The following is a 17,398-nucleotide window of genomic DNA, read 5'->3' as shown; positions in this document are numbered from 1 at the left end:
GACCCAACCAATATGTCTGGATCTGGATTAATGAGACATGCAGGACAGCGCAGCACTGTGGGACATGATTGAAGTAGGTGATCTGTTCAAGTAAACAGAACCCCTCTAAAAGTGCCTCTTAACAGTCATGTTAGATGGTTCACAATGTGACTGAGATAAAAGTTGTAAGATGAAAGAGTCTGAAACATAAATGTTTCCCTCCATCTCTCCACCACACTGCCTTGCTCTGATTCAGCTGTACTAAGATAAAAAAGGCAAAAGGCATTTATTGTCCATCTCTAAGTACACTTGAATTGAGAGACTTGCTGGGTCATTTCAGAGTCAGCCACATGTCTGAGAATCTGGGATCGCATGTAGGGCAGAATGGATGTGTAGAATTAGGGTTAACTGATTTCTTTCCCTTTTGGATGTTTGTGAACCAATTTATTTTACTACAATTAATCACAGTTGTCATGGTGCACAAGTCTTAATATTTAACCTGTAAATTTATTCATTGAATTCAAATTTCACCAACTGCCGTGGTGGGGTTTGAAATCATTGGCCTATGAACTAAATGTCCATTAAGCAGATAGACATCCTGACTTCCTGACACCTCGAGCCCTTCCTAGTTTGCAATGGAAAGAAAGGGAGACCGTGCGTTTAGCATTTAGCAATGTAACACTTTGCATAACCTCAGGACATTCCAAAACCAATTGTGTACTTTTCAAAGCGTAATGTAAGGACACCCAAGTAACTGAACAATTCCTCTCTTCCAAGTGCATTATTGAACCAAAGTCCACCTGTTTACTGACTCTGCTCTCTCCCACACCAAAAGCACACTTAATGCTGTCACAAGACAGGAAATTACATCATTACAGACTGCCATCATGCATCAGCTACACATCGTACATATATGTGAGCTTTTAAAAATTCCTGAAACTCATAACAAGGGAGGATTCTGTTACTTCAGACATAAGGTACGAAGCACATATTTTGCAATGGCCATCATTTTCGGTGGAAGAATAAAGTCAGTTCCTTGCATCTTGAACTTAGCAAAGTAGAGGTTTAACGAGAATACTTCATTTTTTGTCACATCCGTCAATGTACAGTTATGTTCAAGAGTCAGAGGGACTGTTGCCAGTTTGTGTGCCATGATCTCCCTGAGGGAGATTGTGATAGACACCAGACAGTGTACAGACATCTCCCTGATCGAGACAGTGATAGACACCAGACAGTGTACAGATATCTCTGTCAGAAACACAGTGATAGATACCAGTCAATGTAAAGATAATTACCTGAGGGACATATTGATGGACGCCAGTGAGTGCACAGATATTTCCGTCAGAAACACAATGCCTGTCAGTGTACAGATATTTCCCTGAGGGAAATGGTGATACATATGTGTGAGTATGCAGATATCTGCCTGAGGGTAATATACTGATTACAAATGAATATATCATACCACTGTAAGGACAAAGAATTAACACACCAACCAATGGAGAGAGAGTTTCTTGAGACACCTCACTCAAAATAGAGTTATGTCTCTGAAGGATGACCAAGAACAAGTTTAAGTTAAACATGTTTGTTTCCAAATCAGTGCATTGAGTACTTTTGGAATATTGTGTACAGTTTTGACCTCCCTGCTATCAGAAGGATGTTGTGAAACTTGAAAGGGTTCAGAAAAAGATTTTGAAGGGTTTGAGCTATAAGGAGAGGCTGAATCGGCTGGGGCATTTTCCCTGGAGCATTGGAGGCTGAAGGGTGGCATTATAGAGCTTTGTAAAATCATGAGGGGCATGGATAGGGTGAATAGACAAGGTCTTTTCCCTGAGTTGGAGGAGTCCAAAACTAGAAGGGCATAGTTTAAGGTGAGAGAGGAAAGTTTTAAAAGGGACCTAAGGGGCAACTTTTTCACACACAGGGTGGTGCATGTATGGAATGAGCTGCCAGAGGAAGTGGTGGAGACTGCTACAATTACAACATTTAAAAGGCATCTGGATGGCTATATGAATAGGAAGGGTTTAGAGGGATATGGGCCAAGGGCTAGCAAATGGGACTAGATTAGATTAGAATATCTGGTCAGCATGGACGAGTTGGTTTGTTTCCATGCTGTACAGCTCTCTGACTCTAAATAGTAAACACAGAAGAAATAATACAGAAGCAAAATGTTGCAGATGATAGAAGTCTGAAATAAAAACAAACTGCTGGAAATACTCAGCAGGTCTGGCAGCACTAGCAGAGGGAAACAGAGTTAATGTTTCCGGTCAAGATCCTAAAGCTAATAGTACAGTTGTATGCAGGAGAACCTAAGTAACTGGGTGCCCGTGTGGCAGGAATTTACAGTGGGCAGAAGAATAAGCAAGCAAAAGGAGATTTTAATATCTCAGGGTAGTAAAATCTGAATCACCCTCAACTCAACTCTTAGGTGCAGTGATGAAGATGAGCAGCCTGTTCCAGCAATGGGACAGAATACTATTCACTGGAGTACTGCTGTAGAACAGAGCAACTCTTCTGGATGGTTCTAGTTAACTAATCACAGGAAATGTATCATTGACCTTCAAGAAAGCGAAATGGGTGTCAGCGAGTTCACTGTGAAAGAAATTGCTTCGGAAATTGGCCCTGTTTATATATTTTTTAAACTACGTGCAACTGCACATCTGAAGATTGTGGTTCATAATGCTCTTTCTGAAAAGGCAATGGAGTGCTAAGGAAATGTTTGCTCTGTTTCTCTCTGGAGTGAATTTCCCAATGACAGATAGTTGTTTCTGCAGGGTGGATGGGAATTGTGCATCAAGAGACTGTGGAATCCCCAGTGCAGCAGATTCTGAGGGAATCCAGTGAAGATTCCAGCTCTTTGTGTACCTTCTCTGCAGCCAGAACATTGTATTCCCCTGATTAGAATCTCCTCTCAAAAATGCAGAGCTCCTCGTTAACAGACAAAAAGAAGAAGCAATATTCTGCACGTATTTATCATTCCCCAGAAATTTTCCTGTCTCCCTTTCTTGATCTTCCATTATGCTCCACTCAACAAGCTTTTGAGGTGACTAGATTGCAGTTACTAATGCAGGCAGGGAAAGATATTGCAAAAATGACACTAGGGAGCATAGCCTACTGGTTTACAAGTTAGATGTAAGGAAGAAGATCCGATGGAGTTTTTATTTACACAGAATGTTTCTAGAGTAGAAATTTGAAAATGTTTTGGAGAATGGAGAAAGTCAGTGATGCAAGAGATGTTGCTGTCTTGGTGTGGTGCCATGCTGTTGAAGAATGGAGATGCCAAGATCCCCAAGCATTAGTTATATTTGGAGTACACAGTCACTATTTATTTACAATAACAAGGAGCAGGGGAGGTCACCATGAGGACTTGTTGGCCCTAATGTGCTTTCCCTAATCCTAACATCCCAAGAACTCATTAATACTGTTTTTATAAGTACAGGATACAAATTGATAATTCACTAAAGATCCTCAATTCATCAAAATCATTAAAGATCCTCAGACAGCAGCTTCCAAACTCACAACCACTTCCATCTAAATCCTGGAAATCCCCCCCAATGGCATTGTGGGTCAATCCACAGCAAGTGGACTGCAGCGGTTCAAGAAGGTAGCTCGCCACCACCTTCTCAAGGGCAACTGGGGAGGGGCAGTAAATGTTGGCTCAGCCAATGACAACCATAGACCACAAATGAATTAAAACAAAATGTTCTTGTAGAATAAAAACCTCTCTAACTTGGTTATTCTGACCAGTTAGATCCGATTTTTGGACTGGATGCCTTGTGGTGTTAACAATTCAAGATTGTCCTAGAATGATCAGGAATGCAAAGTTAGGTTACAAGGGAGAAAAAGCAGCATAAATTTATTTTAGAAAAAGTTGTTTTGCACCTCCAATTTCTTATGTAGAGTCATAGAGATGTACAGCACGGAAACAGACCCTTTGGTCCAACTCATCCAGACCGGCCAGATATCCCAACCCAATCTAGTCCCATTTGCCATCACCCGGCCCATATCCCTCCAAACCCTTCCTATTCATATACCCATCCAGATGCCTCTTATATGTTCCAACTGTACTAGCCTGCACCATTTCCTCTGGCAGCCCATTCCACACAGGCACCTCAACGCTTTATTGGTTAAAGTGATACGGGCAAGGAGGTGTAAAGGTAATTTGACAGGCAGGAACGATCCATTTTATAGAGCCTGTTTGCTTTACGATTATACAGTGAATGGATATCCATATTGGAAGGTCAGTAGCAAGGGTGAGGAGTGAGCTAGTTGGATGTGAAATTGGTTATGTGACAAAGCCACCAAAAATACCTTCAGCCAGGGTCAGCAACACAAAGGTCACCACAATAAACTACTTACACCAGCACTTACTTCACTATTATTTAGACTGGCAAGATATCAGTCGATGGCAAAAAAAACCTACAGATCTTAAAACCAAAGTAGACAGGCAGGAGGCTGGAAGAACACAGCAAGCCAGGCAGCATCAGGAGGTGCAGAAATCAATGTTTCGGGTATATCCTCCCTGAAGAAGGGTATAACCAAAACGTTGACATCTCTTCCTCTTGATGCTGCCTGGCTTGCTGTGATCTTCCAGCCTCCTGTCTGTCTACTTAAGATATCAGTCGATGCCACTCGAACAAGTTTGACTTATTTACTGTGTTTACATTTCTGTTAGAAATCTTGATGCAGTCCTTAACACAATTGGGCATTCCAGCTATTCATGATGTAATATAGACAAGGTAATCATGGCTAGTTCTAAAGGCATTAGATTCTTGGCTTAAAATGTCATGCATTTACAACATGAAGATGGATCATTACTCAAACTTTTGGTATATTTGCTCCTCCTCTCCACCCCTCTCACCTTACTAATTTTGTATTCCTTCTTTCTCTTTCCCACACCCATGCAGGATATCTTTAATGCCGTCATTAAGCAGAATCCTATCCTAGTGTACCAGCTTCCGTGTTTCTGGAATGTTCAGCTGTCAGATCACACGCGCTCCGAGCAGTGCTACAAGGATGTGTCAGACCTCAAGGTAAGGCTTGTTTCTGGTGAGGGTCATAGTTAGTAAGATGCAGTGGGACTCTTCCATGCTGTACAATGCTCGAGGTAACTCAATAACAGCTGAGCAAATGCAATGACTTTTGTACTTGAAGCTTGTAGTGGAATGCTTTGCCTCATTTCTTTATGCCAATGGAACAACAGGAATCTTGGTTAAGTTTAACCTACTTTTACCAGGTAGCTTCCAGAGTTACGCATCAGCTAAGATAACACCACCTCCTAATACTTCATTGGTACAACTGCTTTGCGATACCTCTAGGTATTTTACTTGTTAGAGCCTCAGGTCATCCACTCCTGCAGTGACACAACCCAAAAGCCACCAGTTTCTTTAGGGATCCCTGCATAGATTTCCTGTGTTACTTTTGTTCGACCCTTGTCAGGCGATTCTAATGCCTACTCATGATATTCCAGCCAATTGGTTTGGCTCGAGCCATCTTACTTTTGATTATTTGCAATTATTTCTCTGCCTTCATTAATCAGGTCATAGGTCATCCCTTCACTTGTTATTCAGCCTATCGACACTTAACTTGCATTATTTGTACCTGTCTGTTGACACTCTTAATTACCTGGACTTATCTTGCCGTTATCTCTCCTATAAATACTGTGCCCGTGCGCCTCTCTCCACTTCACCTGATAAAGGAGCAGTGCTCGAAAAGCTTGTGATTTTAAATATACCTGTTCGACAATAACCTGGTGTTGTGTGACTTCTGACTTTGTCCATCCCAGTCCAACACTGGCGATCTCCACCTCATGGTTTCCTGTGGTCAATGTCCAGTAGACAATGGTGATAAGCGCTCTACCATTTCCTATGCTGCTCTGCTGCAGTCAGATTGGCCATTGCGGAATAATACCAAGTTTGTAAATAAAAAAAACCAGGAAGCTCAAGATAAACACAGCAGGTTCAGAAGCCCATATGGGGAGAGGGAAATAACTGTCTCAACTCCACTATCACTCATCTTCAGAACTGAAGGGAGGTGGAAACATAATGGGTTTGATGCCGTTGCCAAACAGGGAGAGACAAGTGGAGCTGAGGAGAAGGTCAGGGAAAGGTTAGAGGTTGTCGAAGATTTGGGATCAAAGCTGCCATGGAATGAATGGTAAATGGGATGGTAATGAGAAGGGCCAAAGCATTGGCCCAAAATAGGTGTCAATAGAGGAGTAAAGGTTAACTCTGACTGAAGGTAACAATATGAAGAACAAGTTAGAGGTACCAGGTAAAAGAAAAATATTTATGCAAATGGAGGACCAAGTCCTTATTCCTCCTTCCACACTCGAATGTCTCATTTTGTTTCACCTTATTAGGAAATAAACAAAATGTCCATTCTAAACCAGTATGGAAGTTAGAAATCATTCTCCAGACCATCAGTTTGGCAGTTATCTGTCAGTCGATAGAGACACACTGAGATCTGGTAGTCTTGAAACAATCACTGCATCATGCAGAGTAAAAGGAGGTCATTCAGCCCATCTGAAAGACCTATCCAAGTTATCCTACTCGCCTGCCTTTTACCCTTAGCACTGCAGTTTTCTCCTCTTCAAGGATTTATGCATTTCCCTTTGGAAGTCGGATCAATTTCCAATCTTCCATCACACCCCTTCCCCTTTCAGACAGTGCATTTCGAAAGGTCATCGTTCGGGTTCAAACACTGAATGGACTGCAGACTTTAGTAGGGAGCAGCTACAAGCAGAGCTGTGATCCGAGAGCTGGAGCTGGAACTATGTCATTGGACAGCAGCCTATTTCAGCAACATTACAGAGCTAAAATGCTGCCTGGCTGCCAGTAACTGAAGCCACACGACTGCCTTGTGAATATGTAATGGGACGTTTTTACAATCTCATAAATAATAATGGCAGCTAATTTCGATAGTCCTTCTCTGTTCTCTTTGAAGCACATTAACATTTTGTAAAGCGTGTGCGTCGCCTGCTAATAAGCAGCTGACAATTTCAAAAGGGAGATTAATATCTTCTTTTTCTTCAATAATGGAACTTTTAATGAACAATATTAGGTGGAAATGACATCATCAAGGGAGTTTGAAGAACTTTAACAGCAATACTTATCCTTAATGGTACACACACTATCATATTTGTGTCTGTGTGACCTAAGAATCATTATTTTGTTTTCTCTTTGCTGTCCTGGAAGTGTCACTCCTAACACCCTAACTGTTTGTTTGTCATTCCCAATTAGAGAAATAAACTTGGGCACTCATTATAAATAGTATCTTTCAATGAGCCATGTGCATTTGTCAACTTTTCCAAAGTATACTTTAGTTCAATAGTGTTGATTTTCTTCCCCCCCTTCTCATCTCCTCAGGGAGTATTCCCTGTATCACAAAATATTGAATTTGCTTCAGAGAGAGTTGTCACATTATCATGTATTTCAACATGTGGCACAGCTGGTGAAGTGTAGTCACTGCTGTAGTGTGGGGAATGTTGCAGCCTAGTTACACTCAGAGAAGCCTTGCCTGAACGAGACAATGACTAGGTTATCCAGATAATCTATCTTCACGAAATTGATTGCGGAACACATTTTGACCAGAACACACGCCCATTTAAAAAGAAGTTTAGTTGGTCAGTTAGTTCACTGTGCATTCCTGGATTGAATGGTTTATGAATTGTAACAATGACTGTCACCATGCCATACGTCCTTGTATTTTTATACTCAAGCCTTGGGGTAAGGTTTGAGTCCCAGATCCAATTGCTTCCAGACAAGTGCGCTATCATTGAGCTACAGCTGACTGTTCATTGACATGCTGGTTTCCATGGTAATCATTGTGGGAATATTTAATGCTGGAGGATGTCCTAATTGAAATCTTGTCTGATGTGCACTGCATTCCAGTTGGGAGGGGCATTCACTGGATTATAATCTCAAAGAGTGGTTGCAGCACTTTAGAAGGGAGCCATTCAGCCAGTCATCTCCATAACCACTTACTGTAAAGCACCTGTCTCTTCTGGTTCTTTTGCCAGTTGCTGGTTAATCTGTTTTCTCTGGTTGACAACCCAGCTGCCAAATGGAACAGTTTCTCTCTAGCTACTCTGTTCAAACCACATATAGTTTTCTGGATGTAGGTTTGCTCGCTGAGCTGGAAGGTTCATTTCCAGACTTTTTGTCACCCTACTAGGTAACATCTTCAGTGGGCCTCAGGCGAAGCACTGCTGATAATTCCTGCTTTCTATTTATATGTTTGGGTTTCTTTGGGTTGGTGATGTCATTTCCTGTGGTGAAGTCACTTCTATTCCTTTTCTCAGGGGGTTGGTAGATGGGGTCTAACTCGATGTGTTTGTTGATAAGAGTTCTGGTTGGAATGCCATGCTTCTAGGTGCTCTATCAACCGCAAGTATCTCACTGGCTGACCACCAACCTCCAAAATGCTGTCTGCCATCCATAAGGCTCAAGTCAGGAATATGATGAACACTCCTCAAATCTCTGCTGAAGTACATTTCCAACAACGCTCACCATGTATGACTGCATCCAGATCAAAGCAGTCTGTTGATGTGGAGCCAGGAGATGTTGTGTATTGGAATTCCCAAAAGACATTCATTTAGAGGTCATGTGCAAGCTTGCTGCACAAAACAAAAACTCATGATTGAGGGAGTGATATATTGGCATGATCCGTGGATCAGCTAACTGACAGAAAACGGAAAATCAGGATCAATGCATTGCTTTCAAGTTGGAAAACTGTAACTAGTCGAGTATCACAGTGACCTAGGCTGGTTCGTTCATAGTTAAAATCTATGTGAATGAAAAGACAGGTATATTGTGACCAGATTTGCTGATGATGCAAAGGTGGGTTTGATAGCAATTTGAGAGGAGGGCACAAAGAGTCTGCCAAGGCATATAGATAGATTAAATGAGTGTCATGGGATTTAGCAGGTGAAGGATGTTGTGGGACATGGTGAAGTTGCACATTGGGTCTAAGAACAGAAGAGCAGAATATAATTTGGAGGGAGAGCAAGTATAAAATGTTGTGGTATAGGAGGGATCTGGGTGTCCTTGTACACAGATCAGAACAGTCAGCTAGCAATTCGGAGGGAAGTGGAATGTTGGTCTCGATTGCATGGGAGGATTGTGTATTAAATTAGGATGGTATTGTTGTAATGGTACGGCACAGGCAGACTGCAGCGAGAGTCCTGCAAACAGCTTTGGTCTCTTTACTTAAGGAAGGATTAATGAATATTAGGAGGCGTTCAGAGAAGGTTCATTCGGCTAATTCCTGGGAAGATGAATATTTTATGAGGAGATTGGGCCTACACCCATTAGCATTTGGAAGAATGAGAGGTGGTCTTATTGAAACAGAAGATTCTGAGGGATTTTAACAGTGTCGATGTGGTGAGGACTTTTGCCTATGGGAAAAATCAGAACCAGGGGACACAGTTTAATACTAAGTCTTCTGATTACACCAGACATAATGGGGACTTCTTTCCTCCAGAAGTTCATGAGTCAGAACCTCACTACCATGGAGCGCAGTGTCAATGAGTATATTCAAGGTCCAGTTTACATATTTTTTTTAATCAAGTCACTGTCAAGACTTAAGGGGAAGAGAGTGAGAACTGCAGATGCTGGCGATCAGAGACAAAATGTGTAGTTTTGGAAAAACAGAGCTGGTCAGGCAGCATCTAAGGAGCAGGAGAGTTGACATTTTGAGCTTAAGCTCTTCATCAGGATTCCTGATGATCTTATGATAGTCACCCCATCCACCTTCTTTCGCATTCACTCCTTTCATCATTGCTGCATGTGGAGGTATTGCAGGAAATATCCAATGCCTCTTCCAAACCTGTGGCATGAGCCACCTAGAAGTCCTAAGGGTACAGTCACACGGAATCACCACCACTTAAGAGTATCCCTCTTAGTCTCGCACCATCTTGACTTGACCACACGCTGTCGTTCTTTCAGTGTCACTGGGTCATATTCCTGGAACGCCCTACTTAACAGCACTATGTGGGTCCTCACATCAACATGAACTGTAATGGTTCAAGGAAGCAGCTCACTTCTCAAGAGAAAGCAGACATGGGCAATAAATACCTGCCATTACACACATCCCATCACTGAATGAGAAGAGAAACTCAGCACTGAATGAACAAGGCTGTCTCCCTAGAGAGTGCGGTTTTCAATGTAGAGTTCTGAATGTGTATTACCATTGCATATTTATAATTAATAACATCTTGAATTACAAACAGAATTGCCAGTAGTGTCAAGTCTTGGCCTCATTAATCTTGTTTCTTAACAATGAACTGAGGAGCAAAGGTACATATGCAAAACCAATTCATACATGATTACCTGCAGCGATGCTGTCTAGATCAGGCACCACAAATGGCCGAAACTTGAAAACATATTCCACATTTGTTCTGGGTCAGAGGACAGGAGTAGTGGACTGCTGTTTGGAGAAGACATTTTTAATTTGAAAAATAAGATTGTGTCATTTAATTGCAGTTGAGCTGTAGCTGGTTTTGACTTTATAAATAACAAATAGCCTTCCGCACTGTGACTAATTGGGGTTGTGTTCTATCTCCCACCTATTAAACTTGAGTTTTCTTGTCTTGGGGCGTAAGCGAGGGCAGTTCCAGTACTTTCTTAGGGTTACACCTTGAGATGATTTTGCAAGCCAAGGGTGCCAGTGTTGACTACTACAGAGATGAGGACCATTGTGGGTCACAATGGAGCCAGGACTAACTGCAGGGATGGGAGCCCCTGGGGAATTTCAGAGGTCACTGCAAAGCCAGGAACTATTGAGAATATGGGGTCAATGCAGACTTGGGGAGAACTGGGAAGTTGGGAGTCAGTGTAGGGAATTTGAGGGTCACTGTAGAGATGGGGAGTGTTGGGAATTTGGGGTCATTGCAGGGATGGGAGCTATTGTAATTTGATGGACACTGCAGAGCTAGGAAGTGCTGCGAATTTGGGGGTCACTGCACAGATGGGGAGTACTGGGAATTAGGGGGTCACTGCAGAGATGGGGAGTGCTGGGAATTTGGGATCGCTGCACAGACAGGGAGTGCTGGGAAATTTTGGATCACTGCAGAGATGGGGAGTGCTGGGAATTTGGCATCACTGCACAGATGGGGAGTGCTGGGAATTTGGGGTCACTGCGGAGATGGGGAGTGCTGGGACTTTGGGGGTCACTGCAGGGATGGGGAGTGCTGGGACGTTGGGGGTCACTGCAGGGATGGGGAGTGCTGGGACGTTGGGGGTCACTGCAGGGATGGGGAGTGCTGGGACTTTGGGGGTCACTGCAGGGATGGGGAGTGTTGGGAATTTGGGGATCACTGCTGCAATGGGGAGTGTTAGGAATTTGGGGGTCACTGCAGGGATGGAGAGTTCTGAGAATTTGGGGTCACTGCAGGGATGGGGAGCTCTGGGAATTTGGGGGTAACTGCAGGGATGGGGAGCTCTGAGAATTTGGGGGTCACTGCAGGGAGGGGCATGCTGGGACTTTGGGGGTAACTGCAGGGATGGGGAGCTCTGGGAATTTGGGGGTCACTGCAGGGATGGGGAGTGTTGGGAATTTGGGGTCATTGCAGGGATGGGAGCTATTGTAATTTGATGGACACTGCAGAGCTAGGAAGTGCTGCGAATTTGGGGGTCACTGCACAGATGGGGAGTACTGGGAATTAGGGGGTCACTGCAGAGATGAGGAGTGCTGGGAATTTGGGATCGCTGCACAGACAGGGAGTGCTGGGAAATTTTGGATCACTGCAGAGATGGGGAGTGCTGGGAATTTGGCATCACTGCACAGATGGGGAGTGCTGGGAATTTGGGGTCACTGCGGAGATGGGGAGTGCTGGGACTTTGGGGGTCACTGCAGGGATGGGGAGTGCTGGGACGTTGGGGGTCACTGCAGGGATGGGGAGTGCTGGGACGTTGGGGGTCACTGCAGGGATGGGGAGTGCTGGGACATTGGGGGTCACTGCAGGGATGGGGAGTGCTGGGACTTTGGGGGTCACTGCAGGGATGGGGAGTGTTGGGAATTTGGGGATCACTGCTGCAATGGGGAGTGTTAGGAATTTGGGGGTCACTGCAGGGATGGAGAGTTCTGAGAATTTGGGGTAACTGCAGGGATGGGGAGCTCTGGGAATTTGGGGGTAACTGCAGGGATGGGGAGCTCTGAGAATTTGGGGGTCACTGCAGGAAGGGCATGCTGGGACTTTGGGGGTAACTGCAGGGATGGGGAGCTCTGGGAATTTGGGGGTCACTACAGGGATGGGGAGTTCTGGGAATTTGGGGGTAACTGCAGGGATGGGGAGCTCTGGGAATTTGGGGGTAACTGCAGGGATGGGGAGCGCTGGGAATTTGGGGGTCACTGCAGGGATGGGGAGTGCTGGGAATTTGGGGGTAACTGCAGGGATGGGGAGCGCTGGGAATTTGGGGGTAACTGCAGGGATGGGGAGCACTGGGAATTTGGGGGTCACTACAGGGATAGGAAGTGCTGGGAATTTGGGATCACTGCAGTGAGGGGAGCTCTGGGAATTTGGGGATCACTACAGGGATGGGGTTTCCCAGTGTGGAGCACCTCCAATGATAACATGACTACATTGTGGACCTGGCTGTGCAGAGGGTCTATCCCATCACAGTCTCATCTGCTGTCCTGCTGCTTTAGTCTGTCCTATCCATTTCTGAACCTTTGTAATGATCCTGCAGGGCTGGGTTATTGGAAATCCTTAAAACTGTCATTTTGAAGGTAGGACATTCTCCTCTGGGAGTGAGCGGAAACAGAAGCGGTGAGGGTGGGGGGGGGGGTTGTTTTGTTTTTCTTAGTACAGCGTGCGTACAGTCTGTCCTCAATGTTGATGAAGGGGTGAGGGAGGTTGATGTTGAATGTTTAAATATGGTCAACAAGCAATGCAAGAATCCACCGCCATTTTGACAAATGTGGATGTCAAGGTGTCTGAATGAAAAGGTGGGTCACCTGACTAACATATTTAAAACAGGCGCCTACAATGCCTTTTGGAACCTGGTTTTAGAGGAGTTGCTGTTGTGCAGCTTGCCCAGCGGTCAGCAGTGCCAGCTGGGAATGTAAAGGGAGAGATATAGGTCAATGAAAGCAAGCATGCAGGTACAGCAGGCAGTGAAGAAAGCTAATAGCATGCTGGCCTTCATAACAAGAGGAATTGAGTATAGAAGCAAAGAGGTCCTTCTGCAGCTGTACAGGGCCCTGGTGAGACCACACCTGGAATATTGTGCACAACTTTGCTCTCCAAATTTGAGGAAAGACATTTGTGGGTGGCACGGTGGCACAGTGGTTAGCACTGCTGTCTCACAGCGCCAGAGACCTGGGTTCAATTCCCGCCTCAGGCGACTGACTGTGTGGAGTTTGCACGTTCTCCCCGTGTCTGCGTGGGTTTCCTCCGGGTGCTCCGGTTTCCTCCCACAGTCCAAAAATGTGCAGGTCAGGTGAATTGGCCATGTTACATTGCCCGTAGTGTTAGGTAAGGGGTAAATGTAGGGGTATGGGTGGGTTGCGCTTCGGTGGGGCAGTGTGGACTTGTTGGGCTGAAGGGCCTGTTTCCACACTGTAAGTAATCTAATCTAATTCTGGCTATTGAGGGAGTGCAGCGTAGGTTCACGAGGTCAATTCCCGGAATGGCGGGACTATCTTACGCTGAAAGATTGGAGCGACTGGGCTTGTATACGCTTGAGTTTAAAAGGCTGAGAGGGGATCTGATTGAGACAAATAAGATTATTAAAGGATTGGACACTCTCGAGGCAGGAAGCATGTTACCGCTGATGGGTGAGTCCCGAACCAGAGGACACAGTTTAAAAATAAGGGGTAGGCCATTTAGAACAGAGTTGAGGAGAAACGTCTTCACCCAGAGAGTGGTGGGTGTATGGAATGCTCTGCCCCAGAGGGCTGTGGAAGCCAAGTCTCTGGATACTTTCAAGAAAGAGTTGGATAGAGCTCTTAAGGATAGTGGAATCAAGGGTTGTGGGGATAAGGCAGGAACAGGATACTGATTGAGGATGATCAGCCATGATCATAATGAATGGTGGTGCTGGCTCGAAGGGCAGCATGGTTATTGTCTGTTGTCTTTTTCAGCATTTGTTTTGGCCAAGGGATGCTACCCCTTCGAACCTTGCTACCTCTTCGAACCTTGCTACCATGCGCTCCAGCTCACAGGCTTCACCTTGAGTCTCCCAGCCCAGCATCAGCCTCCCCTGAGCCATTCCAATTTCAGGCTTCCCACCTCCCTTGTGTGAACCTTTGTAGGTGCCCGATTCCTAGAAACTGTATCTGAAGTTGCAACCTCCTGTTTCTGGTTCATCCCACAACTGGCTAGCACAGATCGCTATTCAGACGGTGCTGGATGGGAAATGGAAGTCACATGTTAGTAGGGGCCCAAGATGAAATCAGCAGCCCTCCGCATCCCAGCCTGACAGGGATGATGATTCTGTTCAGAATATTTGCAAAGAGAAATGAGAATCACCAAAGTTAGTAGGACTGCCTTTGAGTGTTGCACTTGCTTGCTGTCTGTTGACATCTCAGTTGCGACTGCATGCGTGTAAATCCCACTCATAGCTGGGTCAGTCTGTCTGAAGACCTCAATTTGTAGCAGAGCAAGAACCGGTGGGCCGTGGCACCCAGACTTAATCCTGGTGCAGATGGGAAGGGGCATAGTTAGAGTGTGCATCACCGAGTCAAATTAAATACCTTCCTGACCTCCATGTCGGGCACAGGATGCCAGCCAGTGACCCATTCCAAACGACAAGGAATAGAATAGAAGAATAGCATAGCCTCTACTGTCACATATACTCAATGAATATAGTGAAAGGTTTATACATCGCCACTTACAGCAACGACTTAGATGCAAAAGTACCTAGGAACAGCTTCTTTTGTTACAAGATCTTAGACAATGGAGAAGTAACATGTCTAGCAATATGGAAATAAAAGTTCACTCCAATAGACCAGGCTGGGGACTCTATTGGTAAACCTTTGGTTTACATCATCGTAAAATTTAACATTGGGGATCAGAGACTCACCCCTGAAGAGGAACCATTCAGGCAGCTAATAGATGTGAAGTTGAGAAAACAACTAAGGAAAGCTATCTTGTTTAAAATTTACTGCAATTAAATATTAAGGAATTGTCGGGTATAGCTGTCGGTTACTTTATAAATAAGACAAACGTTGCAGTGCCAGCATGTGTTTTATTGGATCCAATTTGTGCATATATTGATTTGCCCAATGAAAACCGTGCACTTTATGGGGATCACACTCTCAGCAGTGAGTCAGAAGCTTTTGAATTCAGTTCAGTTTGAATTCAAGCTTGAGGATAAGCCTTCAGCACCTAACTGTAAACCGATTGCTCAAGTCCACACACCTGGCTACTTTGTCGGATGAGATGCGTTTCAGCCCGTCTTGAAGGTGGGGGGGGTGTGAGAAAGTTAGTTTAGGAAGTTCTCCAGGATGGTCCCCTGACCTACATTGACACCCCTGAGAATCTAATAATCTTACCTGCTACGTGTCCCACCCTACCATGTTTGCTTCCAAAACAACAGTGATCACATTTCAAAGGTGATCCACTTGATCGAAAGCACGTTGGAACATTCTGAGAGAGTGGTAGGGCACTCAGTAAATGCAAGCTCTTGCCTTGTTTTTGAATCTCTGGTGAGCTTTGTCGCTTCTGATTATCTCCAAAAGATCTCGACATTTCCCATTGAGGCAGGTGCCTCTTGTTTTAAACATGGAGGAATCACTTTCTCATACCTTGATCATCAGAAGACATCTGGGACAGTAGAAGTTGTGTTATGCAGAACTAAAGCTAAAGCATAACTCTTGACTTTGCCAACTCAGTAGAGCTGTAAGAGACAGTGCAGACTTGGTGTCACACTTAAGCACTACAGATCAGAATGTCTTGGTTCAACTTCCAGTTTGCGGCGAGTCAGATGGTTTCACCTTGAGGAGTTGGAATTTTGCAGTGACCTCTGCCCTGGTCCAGGATACCAGGACTTCCCTCATGCCGTTAGTCAGGATAAGTAAGGGAATACAAAAGTAAAATCCTAGACACGCAGAAAATTCTGAATAAAACACAGAAAAAGGACAGCGTCTGTCCAAGAAGTCAGCTCACCGCCACCTCCTCCATGGCATTCAGGGATGGGCAGTAAATGCTGGCCCAGTCAGCGATAGCTGCATCACATGAAAAGGAAAAGAAAATGCTGGAGATACTCAGCAGATCAGGCAGCACCTGCAGCGATGCAGTGAGAAACAGAACTAGTGGTTCCGAGATAAGTTACAACTGTGATAGAATCTGGTGAAACATTTTTGATGAAGTGCTTATGCTCGAAATGTTAACTCTCCTGCTCCTCGGATGCTGCCTGACCTCTGTGCTTTTCCAGTGCCACACATCTGGTTTCTGATACTCCAGCATTTGCAGTCCTCACTTTCTCCTAGGACAAGATGGTGCTGGAACATAGGTAGTGTTTGGGCTTGTCGGAGTCCACGTGCTGCAGACCAGCAGCATCATTTTCTCCACATATGTTTAGTCTTTTTCTTTTTCTCCTTCACCTTCGAAGCCAGAGCGGTAGTGGGTGCAATTCATTCATTGGCATCATTTTTCTTGATGCCTATTGACCTCCGGGAGAAGACTTTGGTAGCTGGTGGTGATGGTTGCTGAGGTCAAGTAGCCCCTTATTAGCTATTTGATATGCTCATTGGCCTTGCCTAGTTGCAAGGAGTATCTTGCATGTTCAGACCAAGAACTCAGAAGTATGATTGAGGAGAGTTATTTTTTTTTAAACTGAGAGTTGTTATGACCTTTCAAAGGGAAGGTTTCAAAGGGAACTTGGATATATATTTGAAAAGAGAGAGATCACAGGGCTATGGGGAAAGATTAGGGCAGTGAATAATTGGAAGGCCTTTTCAGAAAGGTGACACCAGTGCAATGGGCTCACAATCTCTTTCTGTGCCAATGGAATATGATTCCAAGTCACCTTCATTTTACTTGCAATATTTTGTGCCTAATTGTATGAGAGATGCTGTGTAAATCTGATGATTTAACGCATATTTCTCCCCAAGGACAGCGAGCTCTGTAATTTCAGCGAGAGTCCTGACAGAATGTAAAGTCTCTGAACCCAATTCAGCTGATGTTTGTCAGAGTGCCCTCAATAGATAGTCATAAATTAGATTGTGTGCGATTCACTGTGTTGGCTTTAAAGATGGTGGAGAGAAAACGGCTGGAGTGGTGATGTCTGATTTATAAACTCTTTTCAGTCACAAGAAAAGGGGCCTCTGAGGAAAGATGAATTGACTGTTGATGTCAACATTTCATAGAATCCCTGCAGTGCAGAAAGAGACCATTCGGCCTTATCCTCTAAGGAGCATCCCATCCTGCCGGTATAGCACGTAAAACAACACTTTTCACTGTATCTTCGTAAAACAA

At 44.5% G+C, this 17,398-nt stretch overlaps 1 protein-coding gene across 5 annotated transcripts in view; it reads left to right on the top strand.

Moving 5' to 3' along the window:
• Window positions 1–17,398, top strand: part of LOC122559472 (xylosyl- and glucuronyltransferase LARGE1) — a 513,835-nt gene that overhangs the window by 407,449 nt on the left and 88,988 nt on the right. For all 5 annotated transcript variants that reach the window (XM_087997513.1, XM_087997515.1, XM_087997511.1 and 2 more), the window contains one exon: window positions 4,884–5,009. In XM_087997513.1, coding sequence (XP_087853639.1) covers window positions 4,884–5,009 — 126 coding nt within the window. The remainder of the gene's footprint in view (window positions 1–4,883; window positions 5,010–17,398) is intronic.

This window comes from Chiloscyllium plagiosum, unplaced genomic scaffold (assembly GCF_037043375.1).
Source record: "Chiloscyllium plagiosum isolate Xiang-an unplaced genomic scaffold, Cpla_swu_hap1 HiC_scaffold_19, whole genome shotgun sequence".
NCBI classification, from domain to species: Eukaryota; Metazoa; Chordata; class Chondrichthyes; order Orectolobiformes; family Hemiscylliidae; genus Chiloscyllium; species Chiloscyllium plagiosum.
The sequence above is the reverse complement of the archived record's forward strand: the minus strand, read 5'-3'. Positions and strand labels throughout refer to the sequence as shown.